This window comes from Papaver somniferum, chromosome 1, assembly GCF_003573695.1.
Source record: "Papaver somniferum cultivar HN1 chromosome 1, ASM357369v1, whole genome shotgun sequence".
NCBI classification, from domain to species: Eukaryota; Viridiplantae; Streptophyta; class Magnoliopsida; order Ranunculales; family Papaveraceae; genus Papaver; species Papaver somniferum.
The window spans coordinates 116329945-116355502 of record NC_039358.1 but is presented as its reverse complement, the minus strand read 5'-3'; the positions used below and the strand labels follow the sequence as shown (position 1 = coordinate 116355502).

Here is a 25558-nt window from a genome sequence, read left to right as displayed (position 1 = left end):
GACTTAGGTCTACCAGACTTATTCTCATAAACACTAGGAATGTGTATATTTATGGCGTAAGTATTTGCACCATAAGGAGAGACATGATTCCTGTAGAGATTTCTAGATGAGTGACCTTGGAAATATCTTTTATGAGAATACTGGTTTTCTGCAGAATGAAATCCATTGTAGATGTCATCACAAGATTTACTCTGTCAACAGTAAAAAGAAGTAGATTTTGAAGATCAAAAATCTGTTTATTTGTAGCAAAACAATGTAGAACATTGTGATTCATTTTCCCACAGAATAAACAAGTTCGTGGATAGGAAACGTCAGAAGCATCTCGTTTCAGACTCATAGCCTTTTTGGAATTTTGTAAGTCACGTGATAGTCTCTTAGCAGGAAATTCGTCAGAAGAAAATTTCTCCATGCTTGGTAATACCACATGAGTATTAGAGATAGACACGGAAGGAGACTTACTTAAAAAAATAGAGTTTTTCCTTTTCAAGGAGTTGTACTGTTCCTGGGCTAGACGAAGAGATTCAACAAGTTTCTCTTTTTCAACACGAAGGTTGTTCAGATCTGATGAATGAGACTCAATTAAACGTTTTTCTCTAATTGAGTCTTCTTTAACAACATCTTCAAGCAAATTAATTTTTTCGCGTTGTAGAGTAGTTTCTTGAATAAGATTTTCGATATTGTTAGACAAAGACTCAATAATACTATAGAGATCTAATTTTAGAAACTAAAACATCAATAATCTCAGCAGATTATTTTTAAAAGTTCTGGTGAGCTACATTTCAGATTTTGAAATATTGTCAACTGTCACTTTAGAGGGAATGTTATCAAAATATGATAGCACAAGTTTTCTACCTCGTAATTCGGAAGAATCAGCTAAGGAGTCATCCTTTGAGGTAAGCCCTAGACATTTGGCATAGTCAAAAACTTTTGAGGACATCTCTATGTGCGTAAATGCGAGATAAACTTCAGTCCACAAAAATCAGATTGCTACAAACACAGACTTATGAGGTCTTTAATGTGTTTGCCTGCTCTGATACCAATTGAAAAAGCTAGGGTCTAACAACCACACCCAATATTTCATTCGGAAATCTGTATGGACTAAATCCAATATAATTCCAAGAGAAACAACTAGATAGTAAGACTCAATCAAGGAAAAACATCCAAGAGTTATATCTCAATTTCTCAATACAATGAACAAATAGAAATCTGTGAGCCTGATTGATATGAGAAATAACTTGAACGGTATCAAAAATCAATGTTCAAGTGTCAATAAATTTCAGTCAACAACCAAAGGTCGGGTTTACCAATTGATCGAACTACGCACAACCTATGATATTTCAATTATATAAACAAATATAACGCGAAAAAGAAATAACACAGACACCAGCGAGGAAACCACAAATGCAGAAAAACCCCGGGACCTAGTCCAGATTTTAATACCACATTGTATTAAGCCGCTACAGACACTAGCCTACTACAAGTTAACTTCGGAGTGGAATGTAGTTGAGCCCTAACCAAGTCTCACACCGATTAAGGTACAGTCATGTTCCTTACGCTTCTGAATCTCAGCAGGACTCTACGCACTTGATTCCCTTAGCTGATCTCACCCACAACTAAGAGTTTCTACCACCCAAAGTCGAAGACTTTATGTTAGAGCATTGCTCGGTTGAACGCACCTAGCGTTGGTATGTCAAGTTTGGTTGTCATATTTTAGTGAATCAAAACTCATGTTAAGAGTAGCTTGATTATGTACTAGAGTCAACTTCTTATAGGTTATCTTGAAAGTATTAGGATATGAGACATTACAAGTATTGCGAAGTCTTGAAGATGTGAAGAAGGAAGGAGCTACAACGACAACAATCATCCTTCCACTTGAGGTCAGTGATATTTGAATTGAACTGTTTTGTTCCCTAACGTATCTTTCAAGTCGTGCATATTGAAAACAAAACTGCAAAGCATATTTGAACTCTAGATAGACATAGTATTAAGGAATACAATACGAGGTTTATTGCTTAACCATTAAACTTTGTAGATAAGACATCGCCATAATCATTTGAATGCTATTGTGATTATGTATGGGTATGATATGAGGATTTCATCCTAGGGAACAATGTATTACATGTGTTCTAAGAAATTAAGTTCATAAACTTGTTTGTGAACCGAAAAGAAAATTGCCAGGCGTTATTGGTTTTGTTATTCATTGCATATCTTATGAACAACCAATATGTGTGATTGAGTATAATCGTTCACGACTTGTTGTGTTCTTGGTAGAACTATTCATTATGTATTGGTATGACTTTTATTAGTGAAACTGATCTTAAGTAATCACCTGAGATGGTATGACCGGGTATGTGATTTTATGTCTGACCAAATACGGGAAAGGGGAACCGATCCTAGTAAGAGGTGCAGTACATCACAAAGGGGAATCGATCCTTGTATGAGGTGCAACAAGGTTTATAGCAGAAAGGGGAACCGATCCTATGGACATGTGCAACACGTACAAGTTAGATACCATATATTTGTGGTGAACCGATTCTATGGACATATGCAACAAGGGGGAACCGATCCTATGAACATGTGCAATCGGCCACAAAAAGTCTCAATCAAATCCGAGCACGTTTTGTGTTTTTAACACAAAAAATTATCCAAAAATATCTTTTCGAATTTTCTATTATTCTAGAAATATTAGAGATACCGAAAATATATTTGGTTAATGTGGAAAGATGTCGATACACTTTGAACACAGGCAGTATTGTTTATCTTTTATTGTTCAAAGTTATTCCTTAATAGCTAGAGGAAGAGAATCCCAGGATCGAAACATAAATAAGTTAAGAATCTTTTAATTAAGGTATTTAACTTTATTTTGTAGGGAAATAAGAATTAGTAATGTGGATTTACTAATTAGGGATTTTCCGAGAGATTTCGATCATTATTTTTGGACAGAGCATTTCCAGGAATTATGGAAACCGAATTTGTGCTTTAATGAATATCTTGAGAATATTTTCGGTTTTGTAAATTCTTTGGTGTCCAAACTTCCTTGTCTATAAATACTTGAAGTTTGCCTTTCTAGCAAACTAATCCTTCGTAACAACAGACTTCTTCTTTGTTGTGTTGTTACTGGTGTAGTAAACTAATCCTTCGTAACCTAATTAAGCGAAATCTCTTACGGCCGCTCAGTTTAAAGTCTTCTTTGGGATTGAGAATCTCTAGCGTGTACCGTTGGTGGGAAACTAGATAATTGCAGTTTATATTTTGTTTTCATTGATTTGATTGACTAACGGTGGTTGAACTTTGATTGCACCTAGTTTGTTTATGCTTGAGAATCTTCTCTTCTGATATAAGATTCACTCAAACTAGTTCAGAGTTTCGATAGGGATCTTTAGACTGTTGTTAGTTCTAAAGATGAACTTGTGATAATCCATTGTTAACAGACTCCGTTCCGTGCGTGATTGATCACAAGAGATTCAAGTGATTGTGTGCAGGTTACTATTGAAGTCTAAGAATATTTGAAGACGAAGAAGATATTGAAGATTTCTGATTTTTGGGTTCATAATCTTTGGTGTGCACAATACTTGTTTCGGTAAAAGAGGATCCAATTAATAATTGGTTTAACTTTGTGATAGATTGGATTGGTTAATTGAGTAGATCGGCATCAACACAATTCTTTGGATTAATAGTGTTGTTGGCTTAATCTTAAACGATTACTTCGGTAATTGAATATAAGATAGATCTAAGAACCTGACGAAGGAGTTTATGTTAAGATAAACAGAAGAGCCTTTGTCCGACTCATATCACTTGGTTGAATAGAGTTGATACCAAACGGATTTGTTGTTCCTTTACTGTTTGGAATACGAACTAAAGGAATTGTTCCAAGTACGTGACTAAGGTCGGAGGCGTGGGAATACAGACGGAACTAGGTGAACTATAGGTTAGTTGCTTGGTATCAACTATACGAAGTTAGGTGTAATTTTGTGGAGCGGCTTAATCCTGAGAGTATTCAATTCTGGACAAGGCCCCGGGGTTTTTCTGCATTTGCGGTTTCCTCGTTAAAAAAATCTTGATGTGTCATTTACTTTATATTTCCGCATTATAATTGTTTTATTATAATTAAAGTAAATTACACAAATGTTAATTCCTATTTACTTGATAAGCGAATCATATTGTATTTGGTTAAGTCCGAACCTTGTTATCGAGTAACATAGTTCGTTGTTGTATTGTCTCGATCCCGTATCCATAGACGATCACACGAAGTGTGAACCGATTAGTTGTATTGTCTCGACTCAGTACATAGACAATCACTTTCGGAGAAAGGACTTATAGGTAGGAAAAGTTTTAGCTTGAGGTATGTTTGGGTACCCTCGCCTTTTCAATTGGTACCAGAGCAGGCAAACACGAAAAGATCTAACAATATGTGTTTGGTGCGATCCAGCCTATAAGAATTGAATCTAATGAATGATTCAGTTAACGTAAAGCAAGACATCGAGATTTTTGAATTAACACTTGATGATGGCATCTACGATTCAATATCTGAAGAAATCATCTCTAGAGATTCTACGAGACAAGTTAATCTTGTTAATAATGTAGAAACCGATGACGACTGGAAAATACGTCTACAAGAAGGGTGAGATGAAATTTCCGATGATGATGACTCAGATTTTGAACAAGAAGTGGAAGAGGATATCTCAGAATACTCTAAACTGCTGGAACCTTTGAAAAATGAAAAGCTGAGAACTTCGGATTTTCTTGGTTTTATAACTCCTGTTTGTCGTGAGAACAAGAAATTGAAGAAGGTTTTTCAAGGATATTATATTGGTTACCAAAACAGTGATTATCTTCTTAAAGATCGTACATACGATCTAAATTCTAAGAAATTAGAATGTGAAAATCTTCGAAGAGAACTGTTTTTGTCGGAAAAGAAACGTGCTAAATCGGAAGCAATGTTTAATTTTCGACAAGTACAGGGTCTTGAAGAAAAAGTCAATGCTAGTCTCTCTCAAAAAAAAACTGTTAGAGAAAGAGTGTGATGTTGCTCTTGAAAAAATTCACTTGTTGGAAGAGAAACTTGTTGAATCTGATGCAAGGATTAACTCTCAACAAAAGAGTTTAGAAGAGAAAGAAGGTGTATATATCTCACGAGAAAAACGCCTTGAGGCTGATCTAGCCGATGCTCTTGATAAAATCAAGATGTTGGAAGAAGAAAATTTGGAACTGAAAAAATCCAATGAAAGCTCAAACAAGTTAACCTCAATGTTAAAAGCAAGTAGAAATCATCGTGATACAAGAGGATTGGCATATAAGGAATAAATGCTTCAAATATTAGCAAAGAGGTAAAATTTGTTAAAGCTACAAATTCTTCTCAATCAGAGGCTTCCAATGATGACAAAGATGCTCATATTTCTTGTAAAGAAGAGAAGTCTGTCAAGTCTAAGAATAGTGTTCAACCAGCAGTAATCAAAGAAGGCATTTCTGCTAATGTCAAGAATGCAACAACGTTGAACAAAGAAAAGAAGAAGAAGAAGAAGAAGAAGAAAACTCGTCGAGCTCCAATGCAAGAGGATCCACAAAAAGGTAACATTAAAACTCATACTTCGTATATTTATACTAAGCATTATTATTATTGTGGTAATAAAGGACACTTGCAATGGGGATGCAAAGTTCGTAAGATGCAAGATGCACTTTCTATTGTATCAAAAAAATTGGCTAAGTTTTCTCCTCATAAGAACTCAGATCGGTATTGTCCTAAGTTTAGGAAAAAGAATTATTATAATGATAGTTCAAATTTTGTATATCACTCGACAAGGTCGTTTCATAAAAGACTCAATTATAGAAAGAGATATGACTTTTTAAATGCAAAAACAAGATCTGATGTTCCAAATTGGAGAAAGGGTGTTTCGAAAAATATTCAAAAGGACAATGATCCTAATGGTATGAAGGAGAGAGTTGCTCCTGCGAAACCCAACTCTAAATGGGTCCCGAAGTCCTCCATAGCCAAGAAGGGACCAAAAGTTAGTCACAAAAATGACTCTCAGCTGTTAATTGTTGGTGACAATAATTATAAGAGTTTTCTTGAAAGACTAAAGAGAGACATTATGTCTGAATTCTCTTGTACCAGTGGACGTTGTGATAATGACACTCTTCATCACAGGTCAAAGAATAAAAACAAGATATGGACCAAGAGAAAACAAACCAAGCAAGAGGTCAAGAATGATGATTCGGTCTTAGTCACTCGTGACGAACAAGACAAGGATCAACTCAACACAACCTAGTTGTGTTAGAATGTGCATGCTCACCTTAGTGCTCAATCTTTTTAAACATGAGGAAGCACATGATCTCTCGATTATTTTATGACTAATTAACATCTTTAGGGAGATCTATTTTCTTCTATACTCATATATTCTCTATATATTTTTGAGCTTTTGATAGAAACGGTAATTTTGAGTTGATGATGTTGATATCTACTGATCATATATGTGTAGTTCTTTCTTTTGTGGTCAAAACGAGTCAAAAATCACTGAATTCAGACTTAGTATGCAAAAGTTATGTCTAAAATTGTTTTGTGTATGAAATTCGTGTGTTATAACCAATTCTAAACTTGTTTGGAAGTGTGGTATGACCGATTCCTAGAAGCAAATCCATATGAATGAATGTTTATATCTTTGCTTTGAATCCATTTATGGGATGTTTGATTTCGGTTTTCTGACCGTAATATTCGATCTCATATATTGTGAACCCTTGTGGTTTGGGTGACTTTTTGATTTAGCAGGATTAAGTTCTAGCCCATGTTGGTAGGCTTTATCAAAGGATTATGAGGGGTTCTGGTAGAAACAATATGTGAAAAAGTCACAATATGTTGAATCGTTTTTGGTTTAGCATAAAAGCATATGTGTTTCGACGGTTTTCAACTTTTGCTTGCAATTGTTAAAACCGATTTTAAACCTTTCTCTGGTAAAGGTTGGTTGTTGCTATTCTTTTGTTTTGGAATAAGGATGACAACATGATGATATTTCTATATCAATTCTCTCTGGATGAAGATGCAATCATATTGGAGAAGTGGATGCGAAATTTGAGGTAACAATCTTGTTAGTTAATTGTTTTCCTGTTTAAGAAAAGCATGAGTTTATATCATATATATTTATTGCTTTTCGTGTTGTCCTTTAGTTTTTCATTTCTTTGTCATTTTGTGACAAAAAGGGGGAGAAATATATGGAGTAAACAAGTGATACTGGCATTGATTTTATATTAATTGGTATCACTAAGGAAAAGAACATTGGTACTTGAATGTTTTATCTAACGAAAGAGTGAAAGCACAAACTAAGGGGGAGTAACATGTCATATAGATTGGTATAACAAAGACGTGCGGATTGAATATCCACATATATTCCTTAGGGGGAGTATTTTCTTTGTTATTATAATGTCAACAACGACATTTTCAAGGATTGAATGTAAGCAGTTTCACTGTGCTGTTGAATCGGGAATCAAGCGGATTGTAATGAATTATTGTAATTTGTTTATCCATATGATGTAAGAGTTTTGTCACTAAAATTGACAAAGGAGGAGATTGTTAGAGCATTGCTCGGTTGAACCCACCAAGTGTTGGTATGTCAAGTTTGGTTGTCATATTTTAGTGAATCAAAACTCATGTTAAGAGTCTCTTGATTATGTACTAGAGTCAACTTCTTATAGGTTAGCTTGAAAGTATTAGGATATGAGACATTACAAGTATTGCGAAGTCTTGAAGATGTGAAGAAGCAAGGAGTTACAATGACAACACTACAATCATCCTTCCACTTGAGGTTAGTGATATTTTACTTGAACTGTTTCATTCCCTAACGTATCTTTCAAGTCGTGCATATTGAAAACAAAACTGTGAAGCATATTTGAACTCTAGATAGACATAGTATTAAGGAATACAATACGAGGTTTATTGCTTAACCATTAAACTTTGTGGATAAGGCATCGCCATAATCATTTGAATGCTATTGTGATTATGTATGGGTTTGAGGTGAGGATTTCATCATAGGGAACAATGTTTTCCATGTGTTCTAAGGAAGTAAGTTCATAAACTTGTTTGTGAACCGAAAAGGAAATTGACAGGCGTTATTGGTTTTGTTATTCATTGCATATCTTATGAACAACCAATATGTGTGATTGAGTATAACCGTTCATGACTTGTTGTGTTCTAGGTAGAACTATTCACAAAGGCCTTTCTTATGTATTGGTATGAATTTTATTAGTGAAATCGATCTTAAGTAATCACCTGAGATGGTATGACCGGGTTTGTGATTTTATGTCTGACCAAATATGGGAAAGGGGAACCGATAAAAGTAAGAGGTGCAGTACATCACAAAAGGGGAATCGATCCTTGTATGAGGTGCAACAAGGTTTATATCAGAAAGGGGAACCGATCCTATGGACATGTGCAACACGTACAAGTTAGATACCATATATTTGTGGGGAACCGATCCTATGGACATATGCAACAAGGGGAAACTGATCCTATGAACTTGTGCAATCGGCCACAAAAAGTCTCAATCAAATCCGAGCATGTTTTGTGTTTTTAACACAAAAAATTATCCAAAAATATCTTTTCGAATTTTCTATTATTCTAGAAATATTAGAGATACCGAAAATATATTTGGTTAATGTGGAAAGATGTCGACACTTTGAACACAGGCAGTATTGTTTATCTTTTATTGTTCAAAGTTATTCCTTAATGGCTAAAGGAAGAGAATCCCAGGATCGAAACATATATAAGTTAAGAATCTTTTAATTAAGGTATTTAACTTTATTTTGTAGGGAAATAAGAATTAGTAATGTGCATTTACTAATTAGGGATTTTCCGAGAGATTTCGATCATTATTTTTGGACAAAGCATTTCCAGGAATTATGGAAACCGAATTTGTGCTTTAATGAATATCTTGAGAATATTTTCGGTTTTGGAAATTCCTTGGTGTCCAAACTTCCTTGTCTATAAATACTTGAAGTTTTCCTTTCTAGCAAACTAATCCTTCGTAACAACAGACTTCCTCTTTGTTGTGTTGTTATTGGTGTGGCCGCCTATTCAGAGAGGAGAGTAACCTAATTAGGCGAAATCTCTTACGACCGCCGTTTAAAGTCTTGTTTGGGATTGAGAAGATCTAGCGTGTACCGTTGGTGGGAAACTAGATAATTGTGGTTTATCTTTTGTTTTTATTGATTTGATTGACTAATGGTGGTTGAACTTTTATTGCACCTAGTTTGTTTATGCTTGAGAATCTTCTCTTCTGATATAAGATTCACTCAAACTAGTTCAGAGTTTCGACATGGATCTTTAGACTGTTGTTAGTTCTAAAGATGATCTTGTGATAATCCATTGTTAACAGACTCCGTTCTGTGCGTGATTGATCAAAATAGATTCAAGTGATTGTGTGCAGGTTATTATTGAAGATCTAGGAAGATTTGAAGATGAAAAAGATATTGAAGATTTCTGATTTGTGGGTTCATAATCTTTGGTGTGCACAATACTTGTTTCGGTAAAAGAGGATCCAATTAATAATCGGTTTATCTTTGTGATAAATTGGATTGATTAATTGAGTAGATCGGCATCAACACAATTCTCTGGATTAATAGTGTTGTTGGCTTAATCTTAAACGATTACTTCGGTAATTTAATATAAGATAGATCTAAGAACCTGACGAAGGAGTTTATGTTAAGATAAACAGAAGAGCCTTTGTCCGACTCATATCACTTGGTTGAATAAAGTTGATACCAAACGGATTTGTTGTTCCTTTACTGTTTGGAATACGAACTAAAGGAATTGTTCCAAGTACGTGACTAAGGTCGAAGGCGTGGGAATACAAACGGAACTAGGTGAACTATAGGTTTAGTTGCTTGGTATCAACTATACGAAGTTAGGTGTAATTCTGTGTAGCGGCTTAATCCTGAGAGTATTCAATTCTGGACAAGGTCCCGGGGTTTTTCTGCATTTGCGGTTTCCTCGTTAACAAAATCTTGCTATGTCATTTACTTTATATTTCCGTATTATAATTGTTTTATTATAATTAAAGTAAATTACACAAACATTAATTCCTATTTACTTAATAAGTGAATCCTATTGTGTTTGGTTAAGTCCGAACCTTTTTATCAAGTAACATACTTCGTTGTTGTATTGTCTCGATTTCGTATCCATAGACGATCACACGAAGTGTGAACGGATTAGTTGTATTTTCTCGACTCAGTCCATAGACAATCACTTTCGGAGAAAGGAATTATTGGTAGGAAAAGTTTTAGCTTGAGGTATATTGGGTACCCTCGCCTTTTCACTTTATAAACAAATCTGTCTCCCACATAAAAGTCTATTTTGATAGATAAATCTGTCTCCCACATAAATACCTCCAAAGTTTTTGTTCCGTCTTTTGATAAATCAAGGTGAACATGAACCAATTGATAATCTGGTCTTATATTTCCGAAGAATAACCTAGAAATATCAATCACCTCACAATAACTTAACTATATGGTAGTAGAATAAGTTATTGTGGAATCACAAAGAATGAGACGAAGAGCTTTGTGATTACTTTTTATATCTTACCTATCGGAGATAAATTTCGAGCCAATATTAGATAAGATAGTACTCAATACGATAGAACTAGTAAGATTAGAACACGCAACTACAGAGAAAATAGTTGGGTCTGGCTTTAGAATCCCAATGAAGTCTTTAAGTCGTTAACCTATAATGGTTTTAGGAAAAAACTAGGTTAAAGGAGAATCAACTCTCGTACGCAACTAGTATCACACAGGAGGTGTGGGGATTAGGTTTCCCAGTTGCTAGAGTTCTCCCTTATATAGTCTTCAAATCAGGGTTTGATAGCTTTTAAACAAAGCAATCAATATTCACCGTTGGATGAAATCCTGATTTAAGATTCAAGCTAAGTTTGCTTAAAACAAAGCAATATCTCTCCACCGTTAGATGGTCTTAGATTGTTACACACAACTGAAATATACCTTCATTTAGATATGGATAACCGTACCTAAACGTGTATATTTAGTTGGCTCAACAATAGTTAACCGAAGTTAGCCATGTGAACACTTTTCTATGAACCTCATTCATCTAACAATTCTAGATCAAATAATAATCAAATGAATCTAATTGTGTTACTCATAGAGTTTTTCAACTGTTTATATTCTCATAGAAGTATACAAGACACAATTGAAACAAAATCGGATTGATTCAAGAGAATCAATTCATGAACATTAATCCATGGTTTGCAAAGATTGCATTCCTTAATTTATATATGTATTTGATCATGAGTATGAAATCATATTTAACCAATTTTAGAACTTAAACCAACTTAGTTTGCAAATGGGTACGCAAAATTAAGTTCCGAACTTTGGTCTTGTCCGACAGTTCGCGAACCGGTATGCATACTGTCATCCCGGACCTAACTCAGGTAGAACCGTTCACATACTGGTATGCAAACTTGGTTCCCGGACTTTAACAGTTAAAATTGTTCGACATACTGGTATGCAAACTTGGTTTCCGGACCTGAATCATACCACAACAATTTGCATACTGGTATGCATACTGTGTTATATCCAGACAATGGTTAATTGTTCTAAACTCCCAATTCAATCATTGCAACATCCTTAGAATATGACAATAGCTGTCTCACACAAACTATTAGCTTATAAGTAATTTTCAAGTGATCGAATGATCAATACGAAACATTCCGAGTCTATATCAAATGATTGTCTCACACAAATCATGTAAGATGTTTCAAGGCAATTTTCACATGATCATCTTTTGACTTATTATTTAGTTTCAAACAAATAAATTGTTTCCAACTAAACTCTTCAAGAATAATGATGAATGTAGCTAAAGCAAAAATCTTCCAACACATATTTCGAGAAAGATATAAGCGATTTAAATTCAGCTCGAAATATCAAATGTGTATAATGTAAAAGTCTATATAGTTATACGACTTAGTCTCAATAGGAGATATAATAGAGTAGACTTCTGAGTGATAGATAAGTTTTAGTCTCCACATACCTTTTGTTGATGAACTTACTCTAAGATCTCCTCAGTAGATCTTCGTATTCAATCGATGAACGTCGTGAAGTCTAAAGCTCAACTACACATTATATCCTAGTCCGAGACAGAGCTATAAGTAGACTAGAAATCAAGACTTATAGTTTTGATCACCTAAACTTGACAAACAAGCTTGAGATAGCAACACTTGCGAGTTCGCCCGAATAGTGCTCTAACATAAGCCAGGCTCTTTTCTCAAGCTGGTCGCATGGTGCTGATTAATTCAACTATATATGCATATCCTTGTTATCAGATGCAATGCTTTGAAATCCTTTCATCTATGTTAGAGAAGTTTGATAGAATCCAATGGGATTTCTGGTGGAATAAAAATAACCGCAAAAAAACATATTATCCGAAAGCTTGGTGTAAAGTCTGTATGCCTAAATCTTGTGTGGGTTTGAGTATTCGTAATCCTCGTAAAATGAATATCTCCTTGTAAACTTGTTACAGTTGGGTTTTTGGGTTCTACGGTTAGGTTTATCCTTAGTCAAACCCAACCGCAACGGGGTAAAATTGAGAAAAACTCAACTGCAAATCAATTACATATGCATTTTTTGGTTTACGATCAGGTTTGGTCTTAGCCGAAACCTAACTATAACTGGGTAAAATTGGGAAAAACCGACCATAAATCCATTTAAAGAACTTGAAAAAATGGTGTAGCTCAGAATTTTTTACGGTTAGGTTTTATGAGAGTCGAATATAACCACAATGACACATGTAATTTTTATTTATTTATTCATGGTTAGGAGTTCTTAGTTTCCTAACCATAACAGCTTCAGTGAACAAGATGTTATCGGTAGGAAGCTAGTAATACCGTAAATGGTTTTACAAACCTAATTATTTTAATGATTTCAAACAATCTAACCATTTCAAACACAAAAAAAGGCTTTGGTATTAATCGAATACGATGAATTTCGATGGGAAAAAATGAAAAGGGGGAGAAGAAATGGTTATTATTCAGAAAGGGAAAGAGAAGAATGCACAATGAATTGAAATAGAGTTAGATTTTTTTTCTAATGTTTAGGTTTAATGGACGGAAGGGTAATTTAGACTTTCTATAGATCTTAGGCCACTCCCTAACCAAGCTCCTAGTCATAGATATCCCAAGGAAACCCACTCTATTGATTTCATAAGCCCCAATAATATAGGTTACAAAATAAAAATTTAACAACCGCGATAGATATAAGTGGTGCTATGTTGATAACGATTTAACTATGCCGATAGAAAATCAGATGTAGTTGGGCTATCCCTCCATCATTGGGGTATGCATGGGGAAATGGTTCCCTAATTGTAGTGTCGATCCCGAGTCTGAAAGGACCTTTTGCAGATTTGGTTAGAGGGCCTTTTTCAAGTTCCTTTTTATTTCCCAATGATTTCAAAATAAAAAGCTAATGAAAATAAAAACAGAAAGAATATATTCATATAATATGTGCAACATGGTTCAAAGAAACACTTCGTATACTTATGGTTGGATGTTTAGAATATAAGTAAATGAGTTCAATTTCTCTCTCAAACTAATCTTTTTGTGAAATAAATGAAAATAAAAAAATATTTTCGTATAATTATTCCATCCCTAGTGTGTTTAGTAGGGCTTGATCGATTTTTTAGGGAATATGTTAAATTTATCCCAGAGAAAAATATATATTGAATACTTCCAAAAAAAAAATGTAAAAGGTGGTGAATAACATTTTTCCCCTACGAGGAATGCGGTTTCGTACAATCATCCATGCATTTCTTGAGGTGTGCCAAGATGTTTTTTTAACATGGACTAGCCTTATCGCTTATTTAAGTCGCAAGTGACACTTATGCAATAATGATTAAAATAAATAAAAATATGATAGATAACTATACATTCAATTTTTACGTACTTTTTAAGAAAATGTTAATCACATTATATTTTGATTAATAAGCTAGTTGAAACTGATTCCACTCATTCGCATGTTAAATTCTCATTCTAATTATATAACTATTATTTGACCACTGCTCGGTCAAACTCGCAAATTTTGCTGTATCAAGCTTGTTGTCAGTGTTAGATGCACAAAACTATATCTTGATTTCTAGTATACTTAAGTCAAGTCACTGACTAGGATTAGAGTTTGGTAGTTGAGTATCAAACATCACTTAATAACCCTCGAAGATTGAAGAATGGATATTAAACGAACACATTTGGGAAACTTCATCAACAAAAAGGTATATGAAGATTGAACCATTCTATTTTCTCACAAGTATTACCATTTTATCTATATGAGACTACGTGGTATAAATCCTAGTAGATTTAATATTGCAAAGAAGAAGTTTTGAGTCAAGCTTGTCTTGTTAAACATCTCGAAATATGATTCAAGCAATGGATGTTCATGGGTCCTTAGCAATTTTAGTTCGAAACAATTTATTGTTCAAAAACTATGTTTGTGGATCACTTGGAAATTGGCCAAGCAATCATATCTATATCTATGGCGATTGTGAATGTTTCAAAACATCATAATAGAGTTTTCAGAACTACTGAAATCTGGACTCGGGGTAGGTACCATACCCAGTACACGTACCATGGTGTTCTCAATTGGTGAATGGGGGGAGGTATGCATACCCAGTATGCGTACCTCAAGGGCCCGAGTTCGTGAATATCCTAAGGATACACATACCCGGTACGCGTACCTCGGCCATATGAATTCACGAAGTGATTCACAGGTACGCCTACCCTTTCATGTACTTACCCAGTACGAATTAAGCAGATGCTCATGAACTATTTCCACAAATATGTTTCGTATTGGTACTACTCTCATGAACACCTCTAAAACATCTTTGATACTAAAACACCTTGCGTATGTGCATAGTTATTCAACCCTTAAGTGTTTAAATGAACACGATTATGCTTATTAGTTTTTTAAGGCATACTTTCCATAAACTATCATCATTATACACGGTTCCGGTTTCCTGGACCATAATGTATATTCTTTTTTGTAATTTCAACATAAACTTCTCAATGCTTACATCCTAACTAGAGTTTCATCTTAGCAGAGAAAGTGTTTGCTTGAATCAGGAGGGTTCCAGTACCCTGGATATGATACGTGACGTTCACCTTGTTCTCTAAATTTCCTTTTTCTTTAGGTTGGGCTCCGCTACCAATCTAAAACTCTTTATCTCTTTCCTCTGAGTCCCACCTGAGATAGTCTTCTACCAAGGTATGAATATCTTTAAAAGGAATAGAGTTGTCAAAACCTTTTTCTACAGTTTTTCCTTCCAAGGAAAGACCGGTAATTTGTTGAGCATCATCTGGAGTGATATTCATATGGGCCAAAATATTTCCATAAATCCACAAACAATAAAAATCATAGTTAACCTGTGAAAACTCAATTCCATGCCATAATCCCGAAAATTTTACCAAGGCTTGTACATCTTCGTTCTCGCCCTCCAACGACCAAAACTTCGCATGTTGATGTTTCAGTTTGGGGACTGCTTTCTTATGATCCTACAAATTGTATATTGCTACGATAAACAATCCATACTTAAATTAAAATAATATATATAATTTTAAAATTAGATTATTACCTATATGACACAAATCTTTGCAGCCCACGAAGTTCTGTAACCAAACAAGACCGATGATTTATCTGTTGGCTAACTCCTAGGTCCCTCATTATGCTTTTCAGTGAACAACACTGTAGCATCAATGATTTATCTTGTTGTATGTGGGTGGATATTCCTTCTTCTCCCCCAATTTCTTTTTACCCTTATCAAGAGCCGTATGTGGACCAACACTTGTTTTATCCCTTTTTTTTCTTCAATCTATTGAGTTGGTTGTTGATAAACCACAATTGCATGTTAACTATTCTCTTCTATTATGGTTCTACCAATGAAAATTCCACCTAGGTTCCTTTTGTTTGCACCCAATGATTTGTAGTGGTGAGGGACGACAATCAGGTCATTGTTCGGTGTCACTTCTTGGGTTCTCTCCTTATTTCTTTCTTTCCTTTTTAAAAAAAGTTGAAACATCTATGTAACAAAGTTCATTAAATATCATACGCTATTGTTAAAATATTTATAAATAAGTAAAAAGTTGTAATTTTTTTCAAGAAATTACGATCGAGACACTGAGGATGAACCAACCATAGATGGATTTACGACTGAGAAGTTTGAACTTCCTAGAAGTAAACAACAATTTACGGCTAGGGCAAAAGCTTTACACCTGGGAAAATTAACTACTTAAAGTTGAAAAATGCCTTACATAAACCAAAACTCTGGGTTTTTTGGTTACTCATAAAAACTTACGGCTAGAGAGGATTATACGACCCAACCGTAATCAAAACTAGGAAAAAGAAATAATGGTTGGGAAACTAATGTTTAGGGATGGGAAAACCTAGCCGTAACAGTGGTAAAACATTGAGTTTTCGTCCTACCTGGAAAAACGGACGGCTAGGAAAACCTAACAGTAGGTCTGTTCTACCGGGATTCCAAACCATAAACTGTAGTTACGATTAGGAGTTCATGTTATCCCAGCATTAATATAATATTTACTTTTGGAAACTAAGAACTCCCAACCGTAGATGGTTTCTGCAATTTGTTTTGAAAACCTAATTTACCTATTTAGACAATCACCGAAATAAAATGTGGATTTTTCAATTTTTACCTTATATCAGCCATTTCAGGACTATTGGATTCTGTTTCGACTCCTTCATTCACCAATCATTTTTCTGTTCAATATCTTCTTCAGTTGATGTCACTGCATGTCTGGAACGTTGTCTTTACCTAATTTTTCCTTAGTCCTTGTTATCCTTTATACGAAGAATTTAATCGAGAATCGACTATTAATCTTAGTTGAAACGAGTTGAAGAAGAAAAGAGAAGAAATATCTAGGAAATGGATAGGTTTTGTTTTTGTTTTTGATTTCAATTTATTAATCATGAGATGAGTAATAATACAATAATACGACTAATAAAAAGAGGGTATTTCTGATTTTTGGTAGTTTTTTTTTTTCCGATGGAAAGAGGGTTTTTAGAAAATCATTAAAATTATTTATTAGATTACCTCATTGAAATTGAAGTTTGTAAATACAACCAATCTACAATGTGAATTCTTTGATCTACATGAAACCAAATAAAATGGAAAAGACTAATCTGAATATTGGTATTTTGATTATTCCCCAACAATTTAGAGGCTTCTTCTTCGATAGGATAAAATCCGTCGTAGAAGTAGTTTCCATCATTGTAATCACAACCCATTCTGATAGCCATTGATATTTTTTGTATAACTCTTGATCATCGTCACGTCGGAAATGATCATCTTCAAAGATATACTTGAATCTCTTATCGGATTTCATTATAAGAGCCCAGAGGCTATAATAAAACGCACTAAAGGTGATTAGAATTATGAAAACAGAAGAACAATAACATAAAGGGAGAATTTATAAAGTACCCCCGTTTTATTGACCTCGTTTTTTTGTTACCCCCGTTTTTTACAAATTTTCTAAAGTGCCCCAACTGTTTATTTTTCCATCCTAGTTAGTTAACACTAGTTTACTTTCTTTAAAGTTTACTTATTTACCCTTTACTTGTTAGTACGTTTACCTTCTACATTATTTTCCAATTTGTCGAGCTCGGTTCAGGATCGTGTCATCATTTTCAGGTTAGTTTCATCATTCCCTGAAAGGGTTCATCATTCCCAAGTGTCTCGGGGTTTTTGGCTGGTGGAGAATCAATTTTCTATAATATTTTTCAGGTTAGTCGAGCCCGGTTCAGGGTCGTTACACCACTTTCAGGTTCGTCGAGCCTAGTTCAGGATCGTTACACCCTCTTTCAGGATCGTCGAATTATTTATCCTCTCTACCAAGGAGATGTAGTTCAGGGGTAAATAGGACTTTTAATTGGAAAGATAACTGCCACCTAGCACTTAACTGGATGAAATTTACCTTTTGAATAAAACGGGATACTTTAGAAAATTTGTAAAAAACGGGGGTACTTTTGAAGTGTACATTTCAAAACAGGGGCACTTTATAAAATGTCCCTAACATAAAAATAAATTCTAAAACCTAAATCAGAAAGTGATTTTTATTGAAACCAAGGAAATTAACTATACAATTACAAAACCAAGTTTACTTGGAAAATCTGATATAACAGATTCAATCCTAGTAAATTTAGATTTGAATAAGAAGAAGTTTTTGGAAAAAACTAGGTTTAGACAATTTCTTTGAAAAAACGGTTATAAAGAGCATTTTGGCTACTTGATTTTTCGGTAGGTTACTAAGTTCCCCGTCCATATATTTTTTTGAAGGAAAGATGGGCTTGAACAACCCATAGTTTATTAAATTACCTCATTAAAACTGAGGTTTGAAGGGATACATAATGGTGGAGAATCACCATTACAGGAATCATGATAACATCAGTATCAATTACATCAATGGGAAACAAAAAGAAACAACTAGTACTAAATTTACAGATTTCAAAACATAAAGAAACGAAAAACCGAAATTGTACTAATTTATAGTTTGTCGACAAAATTGACAACCTTCTAAGGGTTATTGATTCAAACCATTTTGATTCCTGATCCTTTGATTCTTCATCATCAACATCATATATGTAAGATGCTTCCACTGTAGAGAAGTAATAACCCCAAATTGACACTATCACGATCTATATCGGTATTAATTTTCGAAGTAGATCGTCGTCTTCCATAACATACTTTGAAAACGATGCCGCAATTCCACCAATCAATGCCATAATGGCTATCAGAAAACAAATCCGAATAGCATGAAAAAGCTATCAGATTCATGAGAAAAACAAATACAAACATATAAAAAACCTAAATATTGTTGCCTGAAACAACAATTTGTTTTATTTATTTATCTAATAATATAAACTAACTACTAATTGTATCCAAATCTAACAGGAGGATTTGAAAGATTCACACCAAATCCAGCGGTTATTGGAGAGGAGAGGAGAGGAGAGAAGAATCCTTCGTTGGACGACGATCCCCCGTCCATATATTGGACGGTCTAATCCTTTGCAGCCCCTTTGCTGCCTCAGTAATAAGTTTCCATGCTAAATGATAACGACCGAAAAAACTAAAACGTTCTTTTGAGTTAAGAAAACGTAAACACAAACATAGAAAGGTCAGTGAAGAAGGGAAGAACCGAAGAGGAGAAACACAGAGAGAGAGAGAGAGAGAGAGCAACAAACATTCGATAATCCAAATCAGAAAAGATGGTAAGTTTATTTTGATCTATGCTATTTGATTTTAATTTTCATGTCGATAGAATTTCAAATCGAATCATATTGATGGCTTAAATTCCTGTTAGGTCGCTAGAGATCTGCTCATTTTCATGATTTACCCCCCTCTTTTTATATGGATCTCTTAACTCAGTTTTTGAATAGCGTAGTATCTGTTCATATCTGATTGTATGTTGTAATTTCATGGGAATTCATTCATACTGCGAGTCACCAAAACCCTCAGAACCGAAGACCCCAAAACAAAACCCAGATGATCGATAATGACCTCGTAAACTTGATGTGTTTATATGTTTAATAATCGGAGGTTTAACTTGCAACTAGTAATGTGTTTATCAATTTGATGGATTTTATTCGTAGCAGTCAACACTTTATAGAGGGGTGTCTATGAGGAAAGATAAACCTAGAGGTCGTCAACATGGGTTGTCACAACAAAAGAGGCAGGAGATAAGGGAAGCATTTGAGCTATTTGATACAGATGGGTCTGGTATGTATGATTGATCCCTATCCTGTAATGGGTTTTCTGTTACTTTGAATTGGTAAACTGATTGTTGTTTTGTTCGCCTCACCAAAGGTACTATTGATGCCAAGGAGCTTAACGTTGCCATGAGGTATGTTTTCCTTGCTCTCTATTTATTAACAAAGTAATACTCTTTCAATTTGACGTATAATGCTGATACAAATACTTACATGATTGATTTACAGAGCGTTGGGATTCGAAATGACAGAAGAGGTATCCCTCAATCGCTTGTCATCCTCCTCATACAAAACCCCCCCAATGCTGGTCTATCCTTAGATTATATGGTCTTTTCACCATCCTGTAGTTGCCATTGATTGACTCCAGTCCAACCATACTTGGGTGTTGCTTGTTTTTGGTTAAGAAATTGTTCTGTTAATCTTACTGATGCTGGTTTTGCTGATCTTTTGTATCTCCACTTTTTGTGGCTTCTTTTTTAACCAGCAGTTTTTGTTCAGGGCTTTACTCTTAGTCGCTATAAATCTTCAGTTCTCATTTTAAGTTGTAATATTACTCTGTTCCAGCAAATCACTCAAATGATAGCGGATGTAGACAAGGATGGGAGTGGTGCCATTGATTTTGATGAATTTGTTCATATGATGACTGACAAGATGGGTGAAAGGGATACAAAGGAGGAGCTCATGAAAGCTTTCCGGATCATTGACCAAGATGAGAATGTGCGTCCATTTCTCTTGATGTTACCTGGTTACCTTTTGTTTGAAACTAACTCTCCTATCATCTGAAATCAGGGAAAAATATCTGCTTCAGACATTCAAAGGATTGCGAAGGATTTGGGTGAAAGCTTCACTGACAGGGAGATTCAGCAGATGATTGACGAAGCAGACAAAGATGGTGAGTCATCCACCTAGCATTTCTAATCTGTTTCCTTATATTGTCTACTTCTGCATTGTTGAGGGGGAAGGGCTCAGCGAAGAAGATTTTTCGCATATTTTTGTTTTTTTGGGTGGATCAAGTGCACCATTTAGTTGGATTTGTTGAGATGGGTATCCTTCTCATGCATTCTTCATTCAAATGATCATATCCTTAAATAAGTTCTATGTTCACCACCTCGTATTGCATCTTAAACTAGGCCATGTCTTTTACCTTGAACCACCCACGGGGTTAGTAACCCAGCTTTAGGGTAAAAAAAACCAGACAAGAAATGACACTCTATAATAAGTCTCAAGGACTCCATCCTCTTGAAAAAAATCTTTGAAATTCTTGCTAAAACTACCAGGATCGATCACTAGACCTCATTCAGATGATTGCCTGCTAACTGATCAGCAGCCTGATTTGTTCTCTATACACATGTAATATATATAAATAGTTCGCCAGATGTAAAAAGTGTAAAATATTTCCACATTGGACTAGGTCCTTTTGTTGAGACTTGAGAGATTGCATACTGCTGTACAGTTTGTACAAACATGCACCTTAGGATAGCCTTTAGATTTAGCTAGCTTCAGACCTAATTCCATCCTTTGCAATTCATGGATCATGTTACAGGGTAAGTCTTCTTTTCCAAGTCACATCCTTTCATGTGTTGAAATAAGCTGTCTACTGGAGCTCATAATGATCAATTCAAACAGTAGATTATTAACCTTGTCTGTGTTGTGAATGTTCAAGAAACACTGTTTGGTCTCTCTCATGAATGCAGCAGCAGTATTAGGTTTTATTCTTTTGTTGCTACATCATAATAAGTGTTTTCAAGCTCCTAAAACATTTGGCTGAAATTTTTAGGTGATGGCGAAGTCAATTCGGAGGAGTTTATCAGGATGATGAGGAAGACCAATTATGGGAGTTAACATGTTGGTTTCCTCTTAAAAAGGACTACTGTCAACCTTAACTTAATTGGATTTAGTTATGTTTATTTGAAATCTCTTTTGTACTGTAATTATACGATCCGGAATTAGTGTTTGGGAATATGGGTATTAACATGTGATATAAATGTATTATTTAAGTTGTGTCATTTCTACTATATGTATAATGGTCTATGAACTGCTATTCTCCCACTCTTAGACAATCTTATGCTTGGTTTTGGTCTTCCCTTGTCAGAGCGCTCGTCACACAGTGGTGTGTGTGGGTTGTGAAAAAAGAACCTCAACAAAAACGTAAAGAAAGAGGTGCATCTTGTTCTTTTACTTGTAAAACCCGTCGCATTGAGTTCCATGCCGTGCTCCTGGATTTGTCCAAAATAGTTTTCAAAACGAACTAGCCGTTCAAAACTTGCTGGCAAACCGCGGGTCCTTCCTTCGCGAAGGTTTGTATCCAAACATCCTTCTGTATCTACACATTAGAAGAAGACTTTTCCAACCTCTAGTCCCTACCAATCGCATTGAAGAGTCTAGAAGACACGCCGTTGAACCTTCCAAAGTTGTTGGAAAAAAAAAAAGAGCTTTCGTGAGTCGGAACTCTTCAGTCTTCTCCGCCCACTTCATTGAGTCTGAAGTTAGCTCTAGAGAGCAAGACTCTTCTCACCCAGCTCGGAGCTACCATATACATGTGTTTTATTACAATTCGGAATCAAGAGTCCTAACTCGGAGAAATTCGCATATTCGCAAGCTACCTTCCAAAGAGCCCGTTAAAAAACAATACTTCTTTCACAGACCGTCTGTATATGTTACCCGTCTGTAAAGAATTTAATTGCTTTCAGAAAGCACTAAAACGCACTTGAAGAAGCGTAATAAAGACATACTTAAACATTAAGACATGAGTCGTCACATGAGATCATGAGACTTTGTAGTATTTAGGGACTGATTGTGCTCGTTGAGCGCGTGGTTGGTTGTTGCAGAAACCAATAAAATAACGAAACAAACCATTCCCATTCTTTAATACACAACAAATAAGATCCTCTCTGTCTCTCTCCTCTTCATCATCCATTCCTCGTTTCTCACTCTCGCGAATCTCACCACCCATCAACAAAAACAAACAAACACAGAACAAGAAATCTTCCTTTCTTTCTCTCTCTCCTTTTCTCTGTTGCTGTGTAACGGAAAAAGCCTGGGGGGTGAATGCAGTTTAGGTCAACAAGATCTCTTCTGAATTCATGATTGAATGATGATGATTTTGTCTATTGTCTATTGATTAGATGAAATTTTGTTATTCCTGAATTGATTTTCTTCCTAATGGACTCGATCTGGAGTCGTGATGGCGTACCTGAAGTTAAACATTTCTCCATTGCTATCTTTTTCGCTATCTTCTTTATTGCTGCTCATTTCTTCTTAGATGCATTCCTATTCCAGGTAATTAACCTAACCTAGGTCTCAATTTTCCCATAATTTTGCAATGTTCTAGTGAATCTTGAAATCTGTGCCTCTCCCTTCAGCCATCAGGAGGAATTTGTTTATTGATGTTTTAGTGTTTCTTCAATCTTGAAATTTGTGCCCTCCTATTTGGTTGGTTCTGACACTGAATGAATGTGGCTTATTCTATCAAATCTTTGATCCGTTTACTTAATCTGGTTTTTATTTTTCAACAGAAATTTGCAAAATGGTTATTAAGTGATGGAATTGTTCCGTTAAAGATGACAAAGTCTATAAAAAGAAAAGTTGCAAAATGTTCAGAGTCTATGTGGAAGCTAACATATTACGGTACTGTTCAAGCTTGTCTTCTTACTGTTATCTACCACGAACCATGGTCCAGGGATATTAATCAATACTTCAAAGGCTGGCCTAATCAAGAGCTCAAGTGAGTTTTCCTTTGTCTTTTGATTTCTATAGGAATTAATCCTTATTTTTGAACCCCTTGTTACAAATTATTAACTAGACTAGATAACAACTATCTTTAATATTTTCAAAACTAGAGTATTCGGGTTTGGGTTTGTTCAGGAGTAAGGAGAGACTTGTTCTAGATGGACAGTGTGTGTCATGTAGGCTGTACTTGCTGTGACTGATGATGAGTAATGTTGCTTACATAGGAATGCTGTAGATATCTTGTAGAAAACACACGTTTAGTTTGGAATTAGGTATTGTGTTGCTGTCGTCTGGGTAATTTGCTCAGATGTTTTCAACTCCATAAGGGTGATGCTTTAGGAGTATTTGTTCTGCATGCTTATACTTTTGGACTCTAACGCGAGTTTCTTGTCATTTTTGTGAATTCCTTATTACCCGCAATTAAATGAATGACAACCTAGTGTACTTTCCAGCCATTGGTTTTACTTTTACCAGGTTATCTGCTTTGTTGGAATTTGTTTGGAAAATTGACAATCTGTATGTGACTATGTGCCTAAGCTAATAATAAATATTAGACAAAAATGAGAAATAGCAAAATCATATAAGCAATTCTGTATCCTTCCCTTTATCTGTGTAACCACTAAACATTTAATACTGCAAGTTGCTATGACCATCAGGAGTTGATGCTTCAACTTAATCAAGTTTTGCACTCATCTGGCATGTTTTTTTATGCACCGATTTAATGTTGACATATGCTTACTTGTGTTCTGTGCAGGCTTCCTTTTACGCTTTTGTACATGTGCCAATGTGGATTTTACCTATACAGTATCGCTGCACTCCTGACATGGGAAACTCGACGGAAAGATTTCTCCATAATGATGTCTCATCATATTGTGACTGTGTTCCTAATTGGGTTCTCATACTTTACAAGGTATATTAAATTTGTCAAGTCCATAACCGTGGACCACTATAACTCATATTTTATTATAATAACCATAGAGCAAAAATATTACAACAACAATTATGTTCTACAACTGACACCATATCTTTACTCATGCATGCTACTCTCAACTTTGTGCCATGTAGTATTTGTTATTGGTATTGGGAATTCTGTGCCATAATGTACTCTGGTGAATTGAAAAGTAACATGCTATCTACTTGTGTTGTAGTTTCTTCCGGATCGGTTTGATTGTTGTTGCCCTGCATGACGCATGTGATGTATTCATGGAAGCTGCTAAAGTCTTCAAATATTCTGAAAACGAATTTGCAGCTAGCGTCTTATTTGGTTTCTTTGCAGTCTCATGGGTCATTCTGCGGCTGGTATTTTTTCCATTTTGGGTGATCAGATGTTCCAGGTTAGTCCCTGCCACAATGTGCTTTGATCTCTTTGGGTCCAAATTGTATTATGTCTCTTATGCTTACCTTCTTTCTCTATTGGCATTTCCCCAGCTACAATCTCATTGAGGTCTTGAAGCTGTCAGAGGCTTATCATACATTCTTATACTATTTCTTCAATACAATGCTATTGACTCTACTTATTTTCCACATATACTGGTGGATTCTCATATATTCGATGATCAGGAGACAGTTGAAAAATAGGGGAAAAGTTGGAGAAGATATTCGATCAGGTAAATACGTTCTAAACTTTTGCACTTTGCGCCATTGTTCTCTTATGCATATTATCAAAATTTTCCTTTATTTTATCAATCCACTGAAGAATCTGCTTCCTAGCATATGGCAAGTTGTGATTACAGTTTCTTATAATTGTATTCATTCTAAATACAGATTCAGACGATGACTAGTAGTTAAAGGTGATGATAATTTGAAAGATGGAATTGATGTTTCCTAGTGGATGTTTACATCATTCTCCTGTTCATGGCACCAATCTGGATCGAATTTTGCTTGACCTGGTGAAAATCACATGGGGGTTCGTAGATAATTCTAAAATTTTCATTTGATATCCTTTTGCTAGTCCAGAAAATGTAACTGACCATAGGGCCATCCAGTATATTCATGCTCGATCACCACCTTCATTCATTGTATACTAGATATGTTGTATAAATTTTTATCTCATCATTCCCCCCCCCCCCCC

General features: G+C 35.1%; 2 protein-coding genes across 3 annotated transcripts; both read left to right on the top strand.

Annotated features, from left to right (window-relative positions):
- Window positions 1-19099: 19099 nt before the first annotated feature.
- LOC113297759 (caltractin-like) lies at window positions 19100-21775 on the top strand. Of its 2 annotated transcripts, none has more exons than XM_026546341.1 (7): window positions 19100-19260; window positions 19645-19768; window positions 19856-19892; window positions 19987-20014; window positions 20323-20475; window positions 20548-20650; window positions 21536-21764. In XM_026546341.1, the coding sequence occupies exons 1-7, from the start codon at window positions 19258-19260 to the stop codon at window positions 21598-21600; spliced, it is 513 nt and encodes a 170-aa protein (XP_026402126.1). In that variant the 5' UTR covers window positions 19100-19257; the 3' UTR covers window positions 21601-21764. The 2 variants fall into 2 exon arrangements, with proteins under 2 accessions (XP_026402126.1, XP_026402123.1); XM_026546338.1 differs by having other exon boundaries at window positions 19104-19260; window positions 19642-19768; window positions 21536-21775.
- A 794-nt stretch (window positions 21776-22569) lies between these two features.
- LOC113297751 (LAG1 longevity assurance homolog 2-like) lies at window positions 22570-25550 on the top strand. Its single transcript, XM_026546328.1, has 6 exons — window positions 22570-23037; window positions 23274-23482; window positions 24242-24397; window positions 24636-24821; window positions 24916-25094; window positions 25252-25550. The coding sequence occupies exons 1-6, from the start codon at window positions 22921-22923 to the stop codon at window positions 25266-25268; spliced, it is 864 nt and encodes a 287-aa protein (XP_026402113.1). The 5' UTR covers window positions 22570-22920; the 3' UTR covers window positions 25269-25550.
- Window positions 25551-25558: the final 8 nt, after the last annotated feature.

Bases quoted from the DNA above. Each gene is read 5' to 3' on its own strand.
- LOC113297759 (XM_026546338.1), top strand. The intron at 19,769-19,855 runs GTATGTATGATT...GCCTCACCAAAG, and splicing joins ATTTGATACAGATGGGTCTG to GTACTATTGATGCCAAGGAG. The intron at 20,015-20,322 runs GTATCCCTCAAT...ACTCTGTTCCAG, and splicing joins GATTCGAAATGACAGAAGAG to CAAATCACTCAAATGATAGC.
- LOC113297751 (XM_026546328.1), top strand. From the start codon at position 22,921: ATGGACTCGATCTGGAGTCGTGATGGCGTACCTGAAGTTAAACATTTC. The intron at 23,483-24,241 runs GTGAGTTTTCCT...TGTTCTGTGCAG, and splicing joins TGGCCTAATCAAGAGCTCAA to GCTTCCTTTTACGCTTTTGT. The intron at 24,822-24,915 runs GTTAGTCCCTGC...GCATTTCCCCAG, and splicing joins TGGGTGATCAGATGTTCCAG to CTACAATCTCATTGAGGTCT.